This window comes from Atractosteus spatula, chromosome 22 (genome assembly GCF_055471065.1).
Source record: "Atractosteus spatula isolate fAtrSpa1 chromosome 22, fAtrSpa1.hap1, whole genome shotgun sequence".
NCBI lineage: Eukaryota > Metazoa > Chordata > Actinopteri > Semionotiformes > Lepisosteidae > Atractosteus > Atractosteus spatula.
In genome coordinates this window covers 7,931,521-7,944,369 of record NC_142727.1, presented here as the reverse complement: position 1 = coordinate 7,944,369, position 12,849 = coordinate 7,931,521, and the positions used below count along the sequence as shown (strand labels likewise).

At 47.6% G+C, this 12,849-nt stretch overlaps 1 protein-coding gene across 1 annotated transcript; it reads left to right on the top strand.

Annotated features, from left to right (window-relative positions):
• The first annotated feature begins 6,039 nt into the window (after positions 1-6,039).
• On the top strand, positions 6,040-12,081 carry LOC148816720 (TLC domain-containing protein 5-like). Its single transcript, XM_088939711.1, has 2 exons — positions 6,040-6,362; positions 7,408-12,081. The coding sequence occupies exons 1-2, from the start codon at positions 6,167-6,169 to the stop codon at positions 7,932-7,934; spliced, it is 723 nt and encodes a 240-aa protein (XP_088795837.1). The 5' UTR covers positions 6,040-6,166; the 3' UTR covers positions 7,935-12,081.
• The last annotated feature ends 768 nt before the right edge of the window (positions 12,082-12,849 follow it).

The window sequence follows — 12,849 nt, the reverse complement described above, 5'->3', positions numbered from 1 at the left end:
GCTTCCCAGGTAGGCATCCTCCCCTTATGTGTTATAACTCCTATCCAGTACTTGTATATCGATGATAAATTCTAAATGCATCGTGTATTGGCGTGACATGTCTCTACGCCTGCCACATTATTATTAAAAGGGAACTCCGGGTCTTTATTGTTCAGTTATTGCTCTGTTGCACATACGTGCTGTTTCTTTGAAGCGCTCCTATGTTCCTATAATAGACGAAGGGGAATTTCTCTATGCGTTTGGCAGTTTATATAGCAGCGTGGTAATTCACGCTTAAAAGCGCTGCTAATTATGTTGGCAGGCTTGGATAACGGTTTCTTACACCCGGAGTCTGGATCCTATCACAATGAGATGGAAACGCTGGCTGTTTTAGTTGCAATCCGTGGATTTAAAAGAGACCGCAAACGCTGAATATTTTTCAAAGCGTTCGATTTTAAAAATACGCCTTACTTCTGACATTAAAAGGGAATTAATTACCTAGACGCTACAGAGTAATTTAATACCTGTTTGCAGAGAACCCGCGCAGCGTGAGCGGCGTTCATATCCATGATGAACTGTAATTAAAAGGTAATATGGAAAACACAGGCGCACATCATAACGTAACGCTTTCAACGTTTATGACTTTTAAGATTTCAAACACAGTATATTCATGCGCTGTAAAGTCTGAAAATAAGTCTTTGAATTTTACCGTATAATGTTTTCAGTTATGTAGTAGTTTCGCAAAGCGTGAGGAAGATGACAAGCTTCAGCAACACACCTTGATTCCTCTGGGAGCTGAAGGAGGCTGAACACTGAGGGATAAACTGGAATAGGTGTCGGAAGACCCGAAGTCCAAGATTGCCAACCTCAACAGCTTTATTAATGGCTACGTATATACAGTGGTGTGAAAAAGTGTTTGCCCCCTTCCTGATTTCTTATTTTTTTGCATGTTTGTCACACTGAAATGTTTCAGATCATCAAACAAATTGAAATATTAGACAAAGATAACACAAGTAAACACAAAATGCAGTTTTTAAATGAAGGTTTTTATTATTAAGGGAAAAAAAATCCAAACCTACATGGCCCTGTGTGAAAAAGTGATTGCCCCCTAAACCTAATAACTGGTTGGGCCACCCTTAGCAGCAACAACTGCAATCAAGCGTTTGCGATAACTGGCAATGAGTCTTTTACAGTGCTGTGGAGGAATTTTGGCCCACTCATCTTTGCAGAATTGTTGTAATTCAGCCACATTGGAGGGTTTTCGAGCCTTAACCGCTTTTTTTAAAGGTCATGCCACAACATCTCAATTGGATTCAGGTCAGGACTTTGACTAGGCCACTCCAAAGTCTTCATTTTGTTTTTCTTAAGCCATTCAGAGGTGGACTTGCTGGTGTGTTTTGGATCATTGTCCTGCTGCAGAACCCAAGTGCGCTTCAGCTTGAGGTCACGAACAGATGGCCGGACATTCTCCTTCAGGATTTTTTGGTAGACAGCAGAATTCATGGTTCCATTTACCACAGCAAGTTTCCAGGTCCTGAAGCAGCAAAACAGCCCCAGACCATCACACTACCACCACCATATTTTACTTTTGGTATGATGTTCCTTTTCTGAAATGCTGTGTTACCTTTACGCCAGATGTAATGGGACACACACCTTCCAGAAAGTTCAACTTTTGTCTCGTCAGTCCACAGAGTATTTTCCCAAAAGTCTTGGGAATCATCAAGATGTTTTCTGGCAAAACAGAGACGAGCCTTTATGTTCTTTTTGCTCAGCAGTGGTTTTCGTCTTGGAACTCTGCCATGCAGGCCATTTTTGCCCAGTCTCTTTCTTATGGTGGAGTCATGAACACTGACCTTAACTGAGGCAAGTGAAGCCTGCAGTTCTTTGGATGTTGTTGTGGGGTTTTTTTCTGACCTCTTGGATGAGTCGTTGCTGCGCTCTTGGCCAGCCGGCCACTCCTGGGAAGGTTCACCACTGTTCCATGTTTTCGCCATTTGTGGATAATGGCTCTCACTGTGGTTCGCTGGAGTCCCAAAGCTTTAGAAATGGCTTTATAACCTTTTCCAGACTGATAAATCTCAATTACTCTGTTTCTCATTTGTTCCTGAATTTCTTTGGATCGCAGCATGATGTCTAGCTTTTGAGGATCTTTTGGTCTACTTCACTTTGTCAGGCAGGTCCTATTTAAGTGATTTCTTGATTGAGAACAGGTGTGGCAGTAATCAGGCCTGGGTGTGGCTAGAGAAATTGAACTCAGCTTTCCAAAGATGTGATAAAGCACAGTTGATTTATGTTTTAACAGGGGGGGCAATCACTTTTTCACACAGGGCCATGTAGGTTTGGATTTTTTTTTCCCTTAATAATAAAAACCTTCATTTAAAAACTGCATTTTGTGTTTACTTGTGTTATCTTTGTCTAATATTTCAATTTGTTTGATGATCTGAAACATTTCAGTGTGACAAACATGCAAAAAAATAAGAAATCAGGAAGGGGGCAAACACTTTTTCACACCACTGTATATATAAAAAACATTTCAGGCTGTCCAGTTCATCAGGAAGTTCAAGGCTAGTAAGATGTTTGTGACCCCACCAGGAAGAGGACATTAGAAAGTTTTATCAAGTGCTTTGAGTAGCCACCTTTAAAGGTGCCATATAAAATAAAGTTTATTATTATCAAGATGTTCAAAAAAATAGAATGGGAGGTTAACTTGTGTCCAAGGGACGCAACGCCTGGGAGTCTTCGCACTGCTCTGGCATTATCAGGATAGTGTCTCTGGGACTGTCGGTCAAGTCTGTCACTTTATTTTAGCCCAAAACCGGTACTTCCTGTCAGGAAGCTCAGCTGGTCACTTTATGACAATAATACAAGGTTTTCGTCAAACACGGTGAACGAACGGCAGCAGACTGTAAAAAATCGGTGCTCTCAAAAGGTCATCTCGGACTCCTCTTAGGCTCAGCATGAAGGAATGGTCCCTTATCCCTTAGGCGAAATTTAAGAACCTATTAAAAAGCATCAAGAAGCACGTGCTTGTGGTTATCAAAGCTGTAGGAAGGTTCACACACTTATTACCACATATTGAATAAATTTGCACATTGCGCACTTAGAATGTTGTAGCTGTTTGACAGACGTGCTGATTATATTGAAAGTCTGGAGGTTTTTTTTGTTTCTATTTCAAAGTACTGGAAGTGCGCCTGGATTTTCATGCTGAATTGACTTCCAGTTCCAGTTAATGGCGAGTGTGGATAAACTTGGAGGCTGCGGTAGATATTCCCAGACCAGTCCATTTGGTCGGCGGAGCCGCTCGGTGGAAGGTGTTAGCCCGGGTCCGTGGTGGTCTGCACTGCGCTACTGAAGGAATCCCGCAGCGAAATCGGCATCTGGGATCTCCACTCCGAGCCCTGCAGTGACAGACAGGCTGCAGAAGAGCGATCCCCACTCCCCTGTGCAACAGAAATGAAGTCGTTAGTACAGGGTTATGCCTTTTTTGCATTTAGTCTGATTCTCAGATTGCAAGAATCTTCCCCCCCCCCCGATGCAGCATGGCTTTCCACATTAATTCTTTCGAGTTTTTCTTTTACTCTGCTGGTTAACCACCGCTGACGGGTCTGTATTCCTGTTAAACCGAAGCCCTGCTGGGCAGACTCAGGCTCGCTCGACGTAGCAGGCCCGGCCTAGTTTGGGAGGGGGCTTGGACTGGATCAACCCCCCCAGTTCCTGTCATTCTCCCAACGTGTAAACTGACAGCGAATGAGTGTCAGCGCGGCGTCTGCCCCTGGGGGGGGGCAGCTCCCTCGGCTTCGCGCTCGTCTGCGGCCCGGTGGTGGTGCGGGGATGCGATACCGGCTCTCCTGATCTGGCAGAATCGGAGTGGCTCTCGTCGTCCTTCACGTGCTTTTCGGGAACGCCGTTCCTTGGACACTCCTGCTGTGGACTGAGTGACCCTGGAGTACAGACAGCGGGCTGCAGCTCATTCTCTTCCAGCCCCTTGTTGTGCAAGCGAACAGCCGGCTGGATTGCTGTCAGTTCTCCTTAACTGACCGTCTAAATCAAGTTCACAAGGTTCTTCCAGCGTTCTTAAACAGTGATTCTTCCTATTTTGAACCTCCTGTGCTTCTTCGTTAGAAGGCCTGAAATATATGCTGATAACTGAGCCGTAACTTCGCTCCCGAAAGAAAAACGGTACTGTTGTGGTTGTAATATTTCTTTAAGTCATGTCTCCGGTTGTTCACTCCCCGTTTTTAATACCAGAATGTCGGTGCTAATGTCGTGGCACTCCAACAATAAAAACACACACGATTGCTTCCAGAGCTGTTTTTGCTCTGGCATGAAATTTGCTCCATTTAAAGTTTTTTTTCCCCCGTATGAAAAAATGTACCTTTTTGTTTTCCCTCTAAAACATATTGTGCATCCAGGCCAAGTGACATCTTCTCCTGATAATTTGGCAAATTAAGGTGCGGATTATACTCAGCCTGCAAAATTCCTCTTTTATATAGATAATCCAACTGGAACTGCAACTGCTGTGTGACCTTGTCAGTACAATATCGAATCTGGAGGACCTTTATCACAATAGACGGGATCCTCGTGTTATCTGAGTCCCCTTCCCCAGCATCTCAAAAACAGACCAATAAGTCTGAAAGTGCCCAGACTAGTGGCTTTTATTATGCATTATCTTGTTTTGCTCTAATATCATCAGTGGTTATCACCTTACTGCCAATAAAAAATGACCAGATATATCTCTTCACTTCCATTAATCATTTCCTTGTGCATTTTGCTTATTTCTACTCTGTCACATAGTGATCAATGCCTGGGAGCAGAGACCCAGTGTAAAGGAATTTGTTGAGGTATCTCACACTCTAGGTTCACCATCCTGTAGGAAAATTAGTACTTCCAGGGTAACGAGTGGCTTTTCCTGTTATAGCTATTGATTGTTTTGTACAGGCGTTCTAGACGGCCAATTTCAAACATTTAAGAGTATTACACCCCCCCCCCCCAAGACACAGCTTTTGGGAAATGCTACATAGCCTGTTGAACTGGTTCAAAGTGTCTCCAGTGGGCCAGTGTCTGTCGTTGCAACATGCCTTCTGAGATGTTTTCCAACCCTGGCGAAGGAGGGCGAAGGGCAGGGATTTGCTTCCAGAACCCTGGAGCGGGTTTCAGAAACAGCTCATCTCGCCCGCTGCTCTCCTTGTCTCTCAGAGCAGTTGTGTAAGCAAAGAGACAGGCTTGGCGAAGCGAGTAACTGCCTGAAAGCGCATTTATACCGTCGTGTATTGATAGTAAGTAATCTTATTACCCTGCTTAGGGTGTTACATGTGGTGTGGGGGGAGGGGAGGTTGAGGAGTAATCTAATTTGGTGGTGGCTGTAAGTTTCTCACAATACTTGTAATGCTGTAGCTAACAGGGTGAGGTGCTTGTCTGCTAAAATAAGAACAGTATTCTTCCTTGAAAAATGATGTGGCACCAAGACGCTGATGAGAAACAGAGGATTTACACACTCTGATTTACGAACTGGAGATGGAGGAGAAGAGGCTGGTCAGCTACTAATGCAGCAGGATGTCAAAGCTTCTAGGATTTTTGATAAGGAGCTGGAAACGTTCTTCGGGGCTGTGGCTGCAGGCTGAGGCTTCAGAAGGTCCATTCAGGTGCCCATCTGTGTGTCCTGCGTGTGAGGAGAACCAGCAGGCCGCTCCTGGTATGAGTGCTGGATTTCACGCTGCGTTTTGGAAGAAGACAGCCAGTCAGTTGTCATCTTCTTGGCTCTAATGGGATCCTGCTGCTTGATGACCGCTAGGACTGTGAAGCGAGGTGGCTGTAAAAACCAAACACGCAGGCCAATATTCTCCTGAGGTCGAGAACCAGCACCGACTTCACTCATCATGAAGAAATGTAAGATGTTGTGTGTAACTGAAAGCAAAATTGAAATACATTACAAACAGTAATGCAGAAAGTGCAATGTAGGAATAGGGAATAGGTATGGCTACGAGGGTAAGGGAGATCTAGGAAGGCAAATAGAAATAAAAAAGCAAAAGAAATGCAGTTTGCTTACTGTGCTTTCTTCAGGTACCTGTGGGACTGTTTCAGAAGGTGAACTGGAATTACAGCTCCTCCCTCAGAGGGTTTCTCGAGCAGCTGCTGAGAACCTCTTCTTGCGTTCCCGTGTGCGGGGCTCCTTTGGTTTAGCCAGGAGATGACATCGCTGCTCCTGGAGGTGTCCTGCAGCCTGATGGGCTGGATCGCTCTTTACGCCTCGCTCTGTCGCCTCGACGATCGCCACGGCTACGAGTGGAACTGCAGGCTGGTGACGCTGCTCCACGGAGTCCTGATTGTCTGCCTGACCGCCTACATTGGCTTCGTCGATGGCCCCTGGCCCTTCTCCAGCCCAGGTAGGCTCAGCGTGTCAGGGAGGGACTCCTGTGAGACCTCAGAGGAAACAATCTCCACCTCTCTAGATTTACGCCTGCAGTGCATCCGTTTCTGCGGCATCCACTGATCATTTGTTTCACTAATTATTGTTGTTATAGCAGGAGCGCTTTTCCTGTTTGGCGAGGAGTCATGGAAGCTTAAGAGTGCTTTCTTGAGTTTAGCTCCTTGTGATCAGCATACCACACAATCCACTGTCGCAGGCAGTTCAAAATGCAGGCTCTTTGCAAGTTTTTAAGAATTGCAAAGATGTGAAAAAGAGACCAAGAGACCTCTTACCTTACATGCTACACGTGAGGTTGAAGGAATGAGCCTTTTTAGGCCTGAGCAGAGAGTGTGAGGGGAGTTGATGTAAGCAGGCCCTCCAAGAGCTCAGGGAAGGCCCAGGCCATTTCGCATTGTGAGGCCCCCTCATTGTTTGAGAAGAGTGGTAAAAAAAATATTTTAATGTAAAGAATGGCATGATTAGAAGATTAGGGCGGACATTTTGAAACTCTTAAGGAATGGTAGATTCAGCACTGAAAGGGGGACGTTTTTTCACGGCCGTGGACTTGAGTCGAGAATCACAGTATACGGTAAAAGGTCCAAATTTGACTCAAGTCGAGAAACACAGCCAAAGGGTTAAAGTGGAAGACCGTGCACCCTTGGGTGAGGTGAGGCCTGGGCCCTGCTGAGCCCCCCTTTCGTAGGGCCTGGACGTACGCATTCAAAATCCTCAAAGGCGCTGCCAAGGTCAACCCAGCAGACATCCACAGCATGAAAGGTGCAACACCCACAAGAGGCCACAAGTGGGCACCACATGATAGCGCATTTGAAACCAGCAGCAGGAGGCACGCACTACTGTGCCCAAAGGGTTGTGGGGGTATGGAACAAGCTGCCCAGCCATGCAACTTGGAGCTTCTGTCAAGAAAGGGCTGGATGAGGACCCAGGAGGAATTGGCTACTAACAAACAAGGAGGCTAGATGGTGCCTGGTTCTCAGTGCGTCTTTGTGTCTTCTCTCTGGCAGGTTCAGAGAACACGCCTCTGCAGGCCTGGGCCATGTGCCTGAGCTTGGGCTACTTCCTGTTTGACATGAGCTGGTGCCTCTACTTCCAGACGGAGGGCGCCGTCATGCTGGCCCACCACACGGTGAGCATCCTGGGCATCGTGCTGGCGCTGTGGCTGGGCGAGTCGGGGCCGGAGGTCTGCGCCGTGCTGTTCGGCAGCGAGATCACCAACCCGCTCCTGCAGGCCCGCTGGTTCCTGCGCCAGGCGGGGCGCTACGAGGGCCCGGCCGGCGACCTGGTGGACCTGCTGTTCGTGGTGCTGTTCGCCGGCGTGCGCGTCGGCCTGGGCTCCTGGATGCTGTGCTGCGAGCTGGCCTCCCCCCGGCCGCGGCTGCTGATGAAGGCCGGCGGCGTGGCCATGTACGCCCTCTCCTGGGTCTTCATGGCCAACATCGCCCGGTTCGCCTACCGCAAGAGCAGCGCCAAGTACCGCCGCTGGCAGGACCGCAAGGGGGCGCTCAACGGGCATGCTGGGAAGGCGGCGTGACCCCTAGTTCCCTCCGCCCTGCGGAAACAGACGCTGGCTCTTCCCTTCCTGCTCGCAGAGAGATTGTGATGAGTATCCAGCCCACCTGGGGGGGGGCGTTTAACGTAAACAAACCCGGACTGTTTTTTATATCGCTCTGCTCTCTCACCCCCGAGTTCCCCAGCTGGCCTTGATTTTTAATTAAACTCAGAGAGCGCTGTTATTTGTAGAACGTGTTCCTTCAGGACTCCAGTGTGCTGCAGATGAAATTGTTTCAGCGTAGCTTGAGGAGAAAAGGCTGTACAGCAGCTCTTACAAGCAGGACAGCAGCAGTGATCGCATATTCTGTTTACCAGCGGTAGCTGCTTAACGGACACATCACTTATTCCTGATCCCATTTTTATGACTCTCTTTCATCCCATTATGTAGTTATAGATCCAGATTTCCCTTTTCATCGGTTTATGTTAGTGGTAGGCAGCGCCACTTTCCTCAGTGTGCCCAGAATGAAGCATCTGAGCTCGCGTCAAAAGCTAGACACTTACTCATTTTACTCAGTCAACTCTGTTGTCTTGACGTTAAAGCGAGTTGTTGCAACAGAGACAGATGAGTCAAGTGTAACGGCAGAGGGACACGGGCTTAGAAGCAGCGCCTCGCTTTCCTGCCGCTAGAGGCCGCCAGTGCTTTGCTGGAACTGAACCGGTCGGACTGACGTCATCCCCATAGACTCGCTGTGGGAGTCTAAAATTGCAGTCTGCAAAGGAACAAGTAATAGGTTTATTCCATGCTGAAAAAAAGAAGAAAGAGACCACAACGTTTCGGCCGTGGAGCCTTCTTCAGGTGTGAGCTTTCAGGGAAGATGATGTGGAGCTGTCAGCCGTGGAAATTCCTTAGCCTCTTTGATGTTGTTGTCGGAAAGGATAATCTGTTGAGGGAGAAAATGGTAGAGAGCATTAGTTTCCTAGAAAATTGTTTTAGAAGTCTCTGAGTGTTACTCTGGGTGGTATCAGAGTCAAAAGAAAAGGTATTAAATTTCAGGCGAAATCCACCTGAAAGCTCACACCTGAAGAAGGCTCCACGGCCGAAACGTTGTGTTTTCTTTCTTCTTTTTTTCAGCAGGGAATAAACCTATTACTTATTACTTGCTGACGCAGCTGCCCACCTGAACGACTAAAACTGCAGTCTGCCGTCTGCAGCGCCTTCAGATAGAAATCTTGGCTGAATGTAGATAAGGTGAAATTTCCTGTAGACTGACTAGTGTGCCGTGCCATCATAACGGTAACGATCGCCCAAATAGGTTGTCATATAATCTGCCTAAGAGCCGTTTTCCAGCTGATACATCTAGTGTAGAACGTTTTTCGGAGAAAAAGAGACTCTTTTAAGGCATAAGTCTTGTAATACATTTTTTGATCAGGAAATAATGAGCATAAATGATTTAGTATTTTGTTACTTTTATATTATTCTATTTTTTTAGAAACAAGAATGGAAATAATGTCTATTTTTGCCCTGTGTCTGAAGATCATAGGGATTGTTCTAGGTTTTAGGAGGTTTTAAAGAGGACCATGAGCCAGCGCGGAACGAATCGTATTTTTTAAAAGAAACTACTGGATTAAACCTGCAGCAGTTTTTAATTTAAGAGTGTAAATTGGGGGCGGGGGTTGTATTATTTTCCAGATCAGCCCGCCATAACCCCGCTGTCTCCTCCTCTCTCCCTGACTCAACTCAAGGGCTTTTTATTGCAAATGCGATACCTAGGCTAAAACACGTCGCCTTACGAATTATGATCAAAAATCGAAAACGAGTTTATTTCGGTTTCCCGCGATCTGTCTGACAGTTCGGACTGCTGGAGCAAGCCAGGAGCGGTCCGCCTTCAAGTGCAGTCTCCTGGAACAGAAATACACGGGACCTGCCCGCTGCACCCTTACACTGGACGGTAGAGGGCAGCACGATCTTTTCATAAAGTCCCTTAAATCCATCCCATTCCTGTTCAGTCCATGTGCATTGGCTGCCCCGGATCGCCTTACACACGCACGTGTGACGCCATCAGTTCTGCACGTCACATATGCATGTGTGACTTCCTCCGATGAGGTCCTACCGGGATTTTTGTATGTGCTGTAGGATTCCGGGCTGAAGACGAAAAGCTCCAATGCCACGGCGCTGCCAATGCCCCTTGCTTTGCTCTGCCATCGTTGCGACTCGCAACTCACAGAAAATAAGGGCTAGCCGGAATACGGGCACGCGTTTCTCCGAGCCTCGGGAGAGCCGGTCACGTGTTGCCGCGGTGACGCGCCCGGCCTGCGAGCTGGTGGCCCAGCCAGCCCGCTCGTCTCTCGAAGCAGGAGCGATGGTACAGGGAGGCTGTGCAACTCTCTCTCTCTCTCAAGCAGAGGTGAGGGGTGCCACACGGACGGGAGTAGTCTAAAGCTAAAATCACTTGACTTGTATTTTTTTCTTATTCATCTTACAATGAGTGTATACTCTAACAAAACATAATATCTCTACTAATTTATATATATTTTTAAAAAGTTCTTAAAAGGTGGTTGTCCCTTTTCAATCCATTTACTGTGCAAGTGGGTGCCGGGGCTGGACTTGCACCATGCAAGAGTCCAAGTCCGGGCCCTCCCCCTCTCCCGGCTCCGAAACTGCGATCGTCCGGTCCTGCCGGAGCTTGAGAGGAACAGGGTCTCCCTCCTCAGGCCCCGTACAGGACCCGCGGTCCCTTCCCGCGCTCCCTCGCCGCCGAGAAGCCCCGTTGGGCGACGCTGCGATTCATCCTCCCTCTGCAATTCACACGGCTCCCTGGCTCCCTCGCTCCCCGCTCCGGGTTGGCTGCTGTGGGCTGTGAAGGAGGTGTAGGACCTCTATACAGGAGGCACCGAGCCGGCGCAGGTGCTGATGATCCAGTCTGAGGTGTCGGTCATGTCCACCGCTGGGCTCGGTCTCCGGACGCGCCGCCACTGGCCCGGAGCGAAGGTGAGACGGCTGCGTTTCACGGATGAAACAGAACGAACAGGAAAGCGGGGGCAAGTGTAAATCTACATCTTCTCCCCCGGCGCCTTTGTGAAAAGTAATCGTGTTCCTTGCACCCCGTCTTCTTGTCTGTTTTGGGGGGCATTGTGGTTGACCTCATTCAATAAGCAAAACAACTTTAGAGCTGCGGCGCTTTGGGGAAAAAATGAAGAGTTTAGCTTGAGATAATCGCACTCATCGTTGCTTCTTCCCGTTACTGTCCAATTCTTCAAGTGTTACGCGCAATTCTTCTTAAGCCACACTGAGGCCAACACTACGCAGAGAAGTGCTCATTTTCTTTTGTAACCAGCAATCAGCCCTGGCAAGAATAGCGGGGAACAGCTGGTCCCCGCAGCCGAGCGCCGTCATTTTTTCCAGCGCTGTGGCTCCGGTTCCTTCGCGTGACGGCTGCGGGCAGCTCCGCGCGCAGGAGGTCCGGCGAGGACCGCGGCGGGGCGGGGCCGGAACTGGCCTGGCGCGAGGCGGCGAGCTGGGGCCGCGCTGTTCCGGGTTTCACGCGTCCGGTGCGCCGGGAACGCAGGCGCTGCGTGGCTCTGGGGACCGTGGCCCGGCGGCTGAGCGCAGGGCCGGCAGAGAGAGAGACTGGTTGTTTTAAGCCAAGGAGATGCAGGATTGTCGGAAGAGGGAGGCGGGGCTTCAGAATAATGATTTTGCACAGATTTTGGATCCCTTTGCCTTTGGACCTGTTTATAAACTACATTAAGACACCTTATTCTGTATTCTTACAACATGTTTGGTAACATGAATATTTTCTACACTTTTGAAACTCTAAAGCCACTTTTGAATACCATTGAAACTGGTTTTGCTGAAAATATGATATCCTGTGTTATTAAAATGAAGTGTTTTTATCCCTTCAGTGATGATGGGGACGAGTCCAGAGGGCTGTTTGTAAACTTCCTTGGTTTATCTTCATCCTGGGGAATTTGGAGGGTAGGTTCCCTTTACCACAGTACACAGAAACAGCTTCTTCATTGATTACCTGCTGAATTGATTGTGAAACGTGCTCATGCATAAAAAGCTAAAACACATCAAACAACTGGAGGTCTTATTTTGTGGAATTAAAATGTCATATAACTGTAGAATATTTTTAAATGAGAGTTCAAGTTTGTATTGACATTAATTAAAAAATTGAAATTCAGTACAATATGTGGGGCTGGTGATGTCTTTATTAGAAAAAAAGATAACTTAATTCCTTTAACTTTCCTTTTGCATTTTACAGATTTCGCTGCATACATCAGTAGTCATTGGTAGTCAACAGTCTGTTTAGGAGTGTTATATACACAAAAATCACTGAGGGACAATGTTTTCAGAAACGTCTTTGGGGTGAAAATAAGACAAAAAAACTCAAAGGATCAAAGTGATGACCAGACGTTTATTTAGTAAAAGTTAGAATAGTTCATAGGTGAGGATGCTGTAGCACATTTCATACCAGAAATAGGTTGACTGGAAGTATAAGTTCAGACATGTCAGTGGAGAGTAACTCATTATCCATCCGATTTGTAACCACTTCTTCCAATTCAGGGTCTAATTCGGAGACTATCCCAGCAGGCAAAGGGCACAAGGCAGGGTACGCCCTGGAGGGGACACCAGTCCATTGCAGGGCACACACAGACACAGACATAAACACGTTCACTCACACCAGGGCCAATTCTCCTTTAAGCCAATTAACCCACCTGCAAGTTTTTGGACCGTGGGAGGAAACTGGAGCACCCAGAGGAAGCCCAGGTGAACATGGGGAGAACATACAAACTCCACACAGACAGCATCCCAGGTCTGAAATTGAACCCAGAGCCCCAGCACTGCAATGCTAACCACTGTGCCACTCTGCGACATCCTTACTCATTATAACAAACCCAAATCATCTCTGAGAATGCTTTATGCACATAAAAATCGGATATCCGAGGAACTG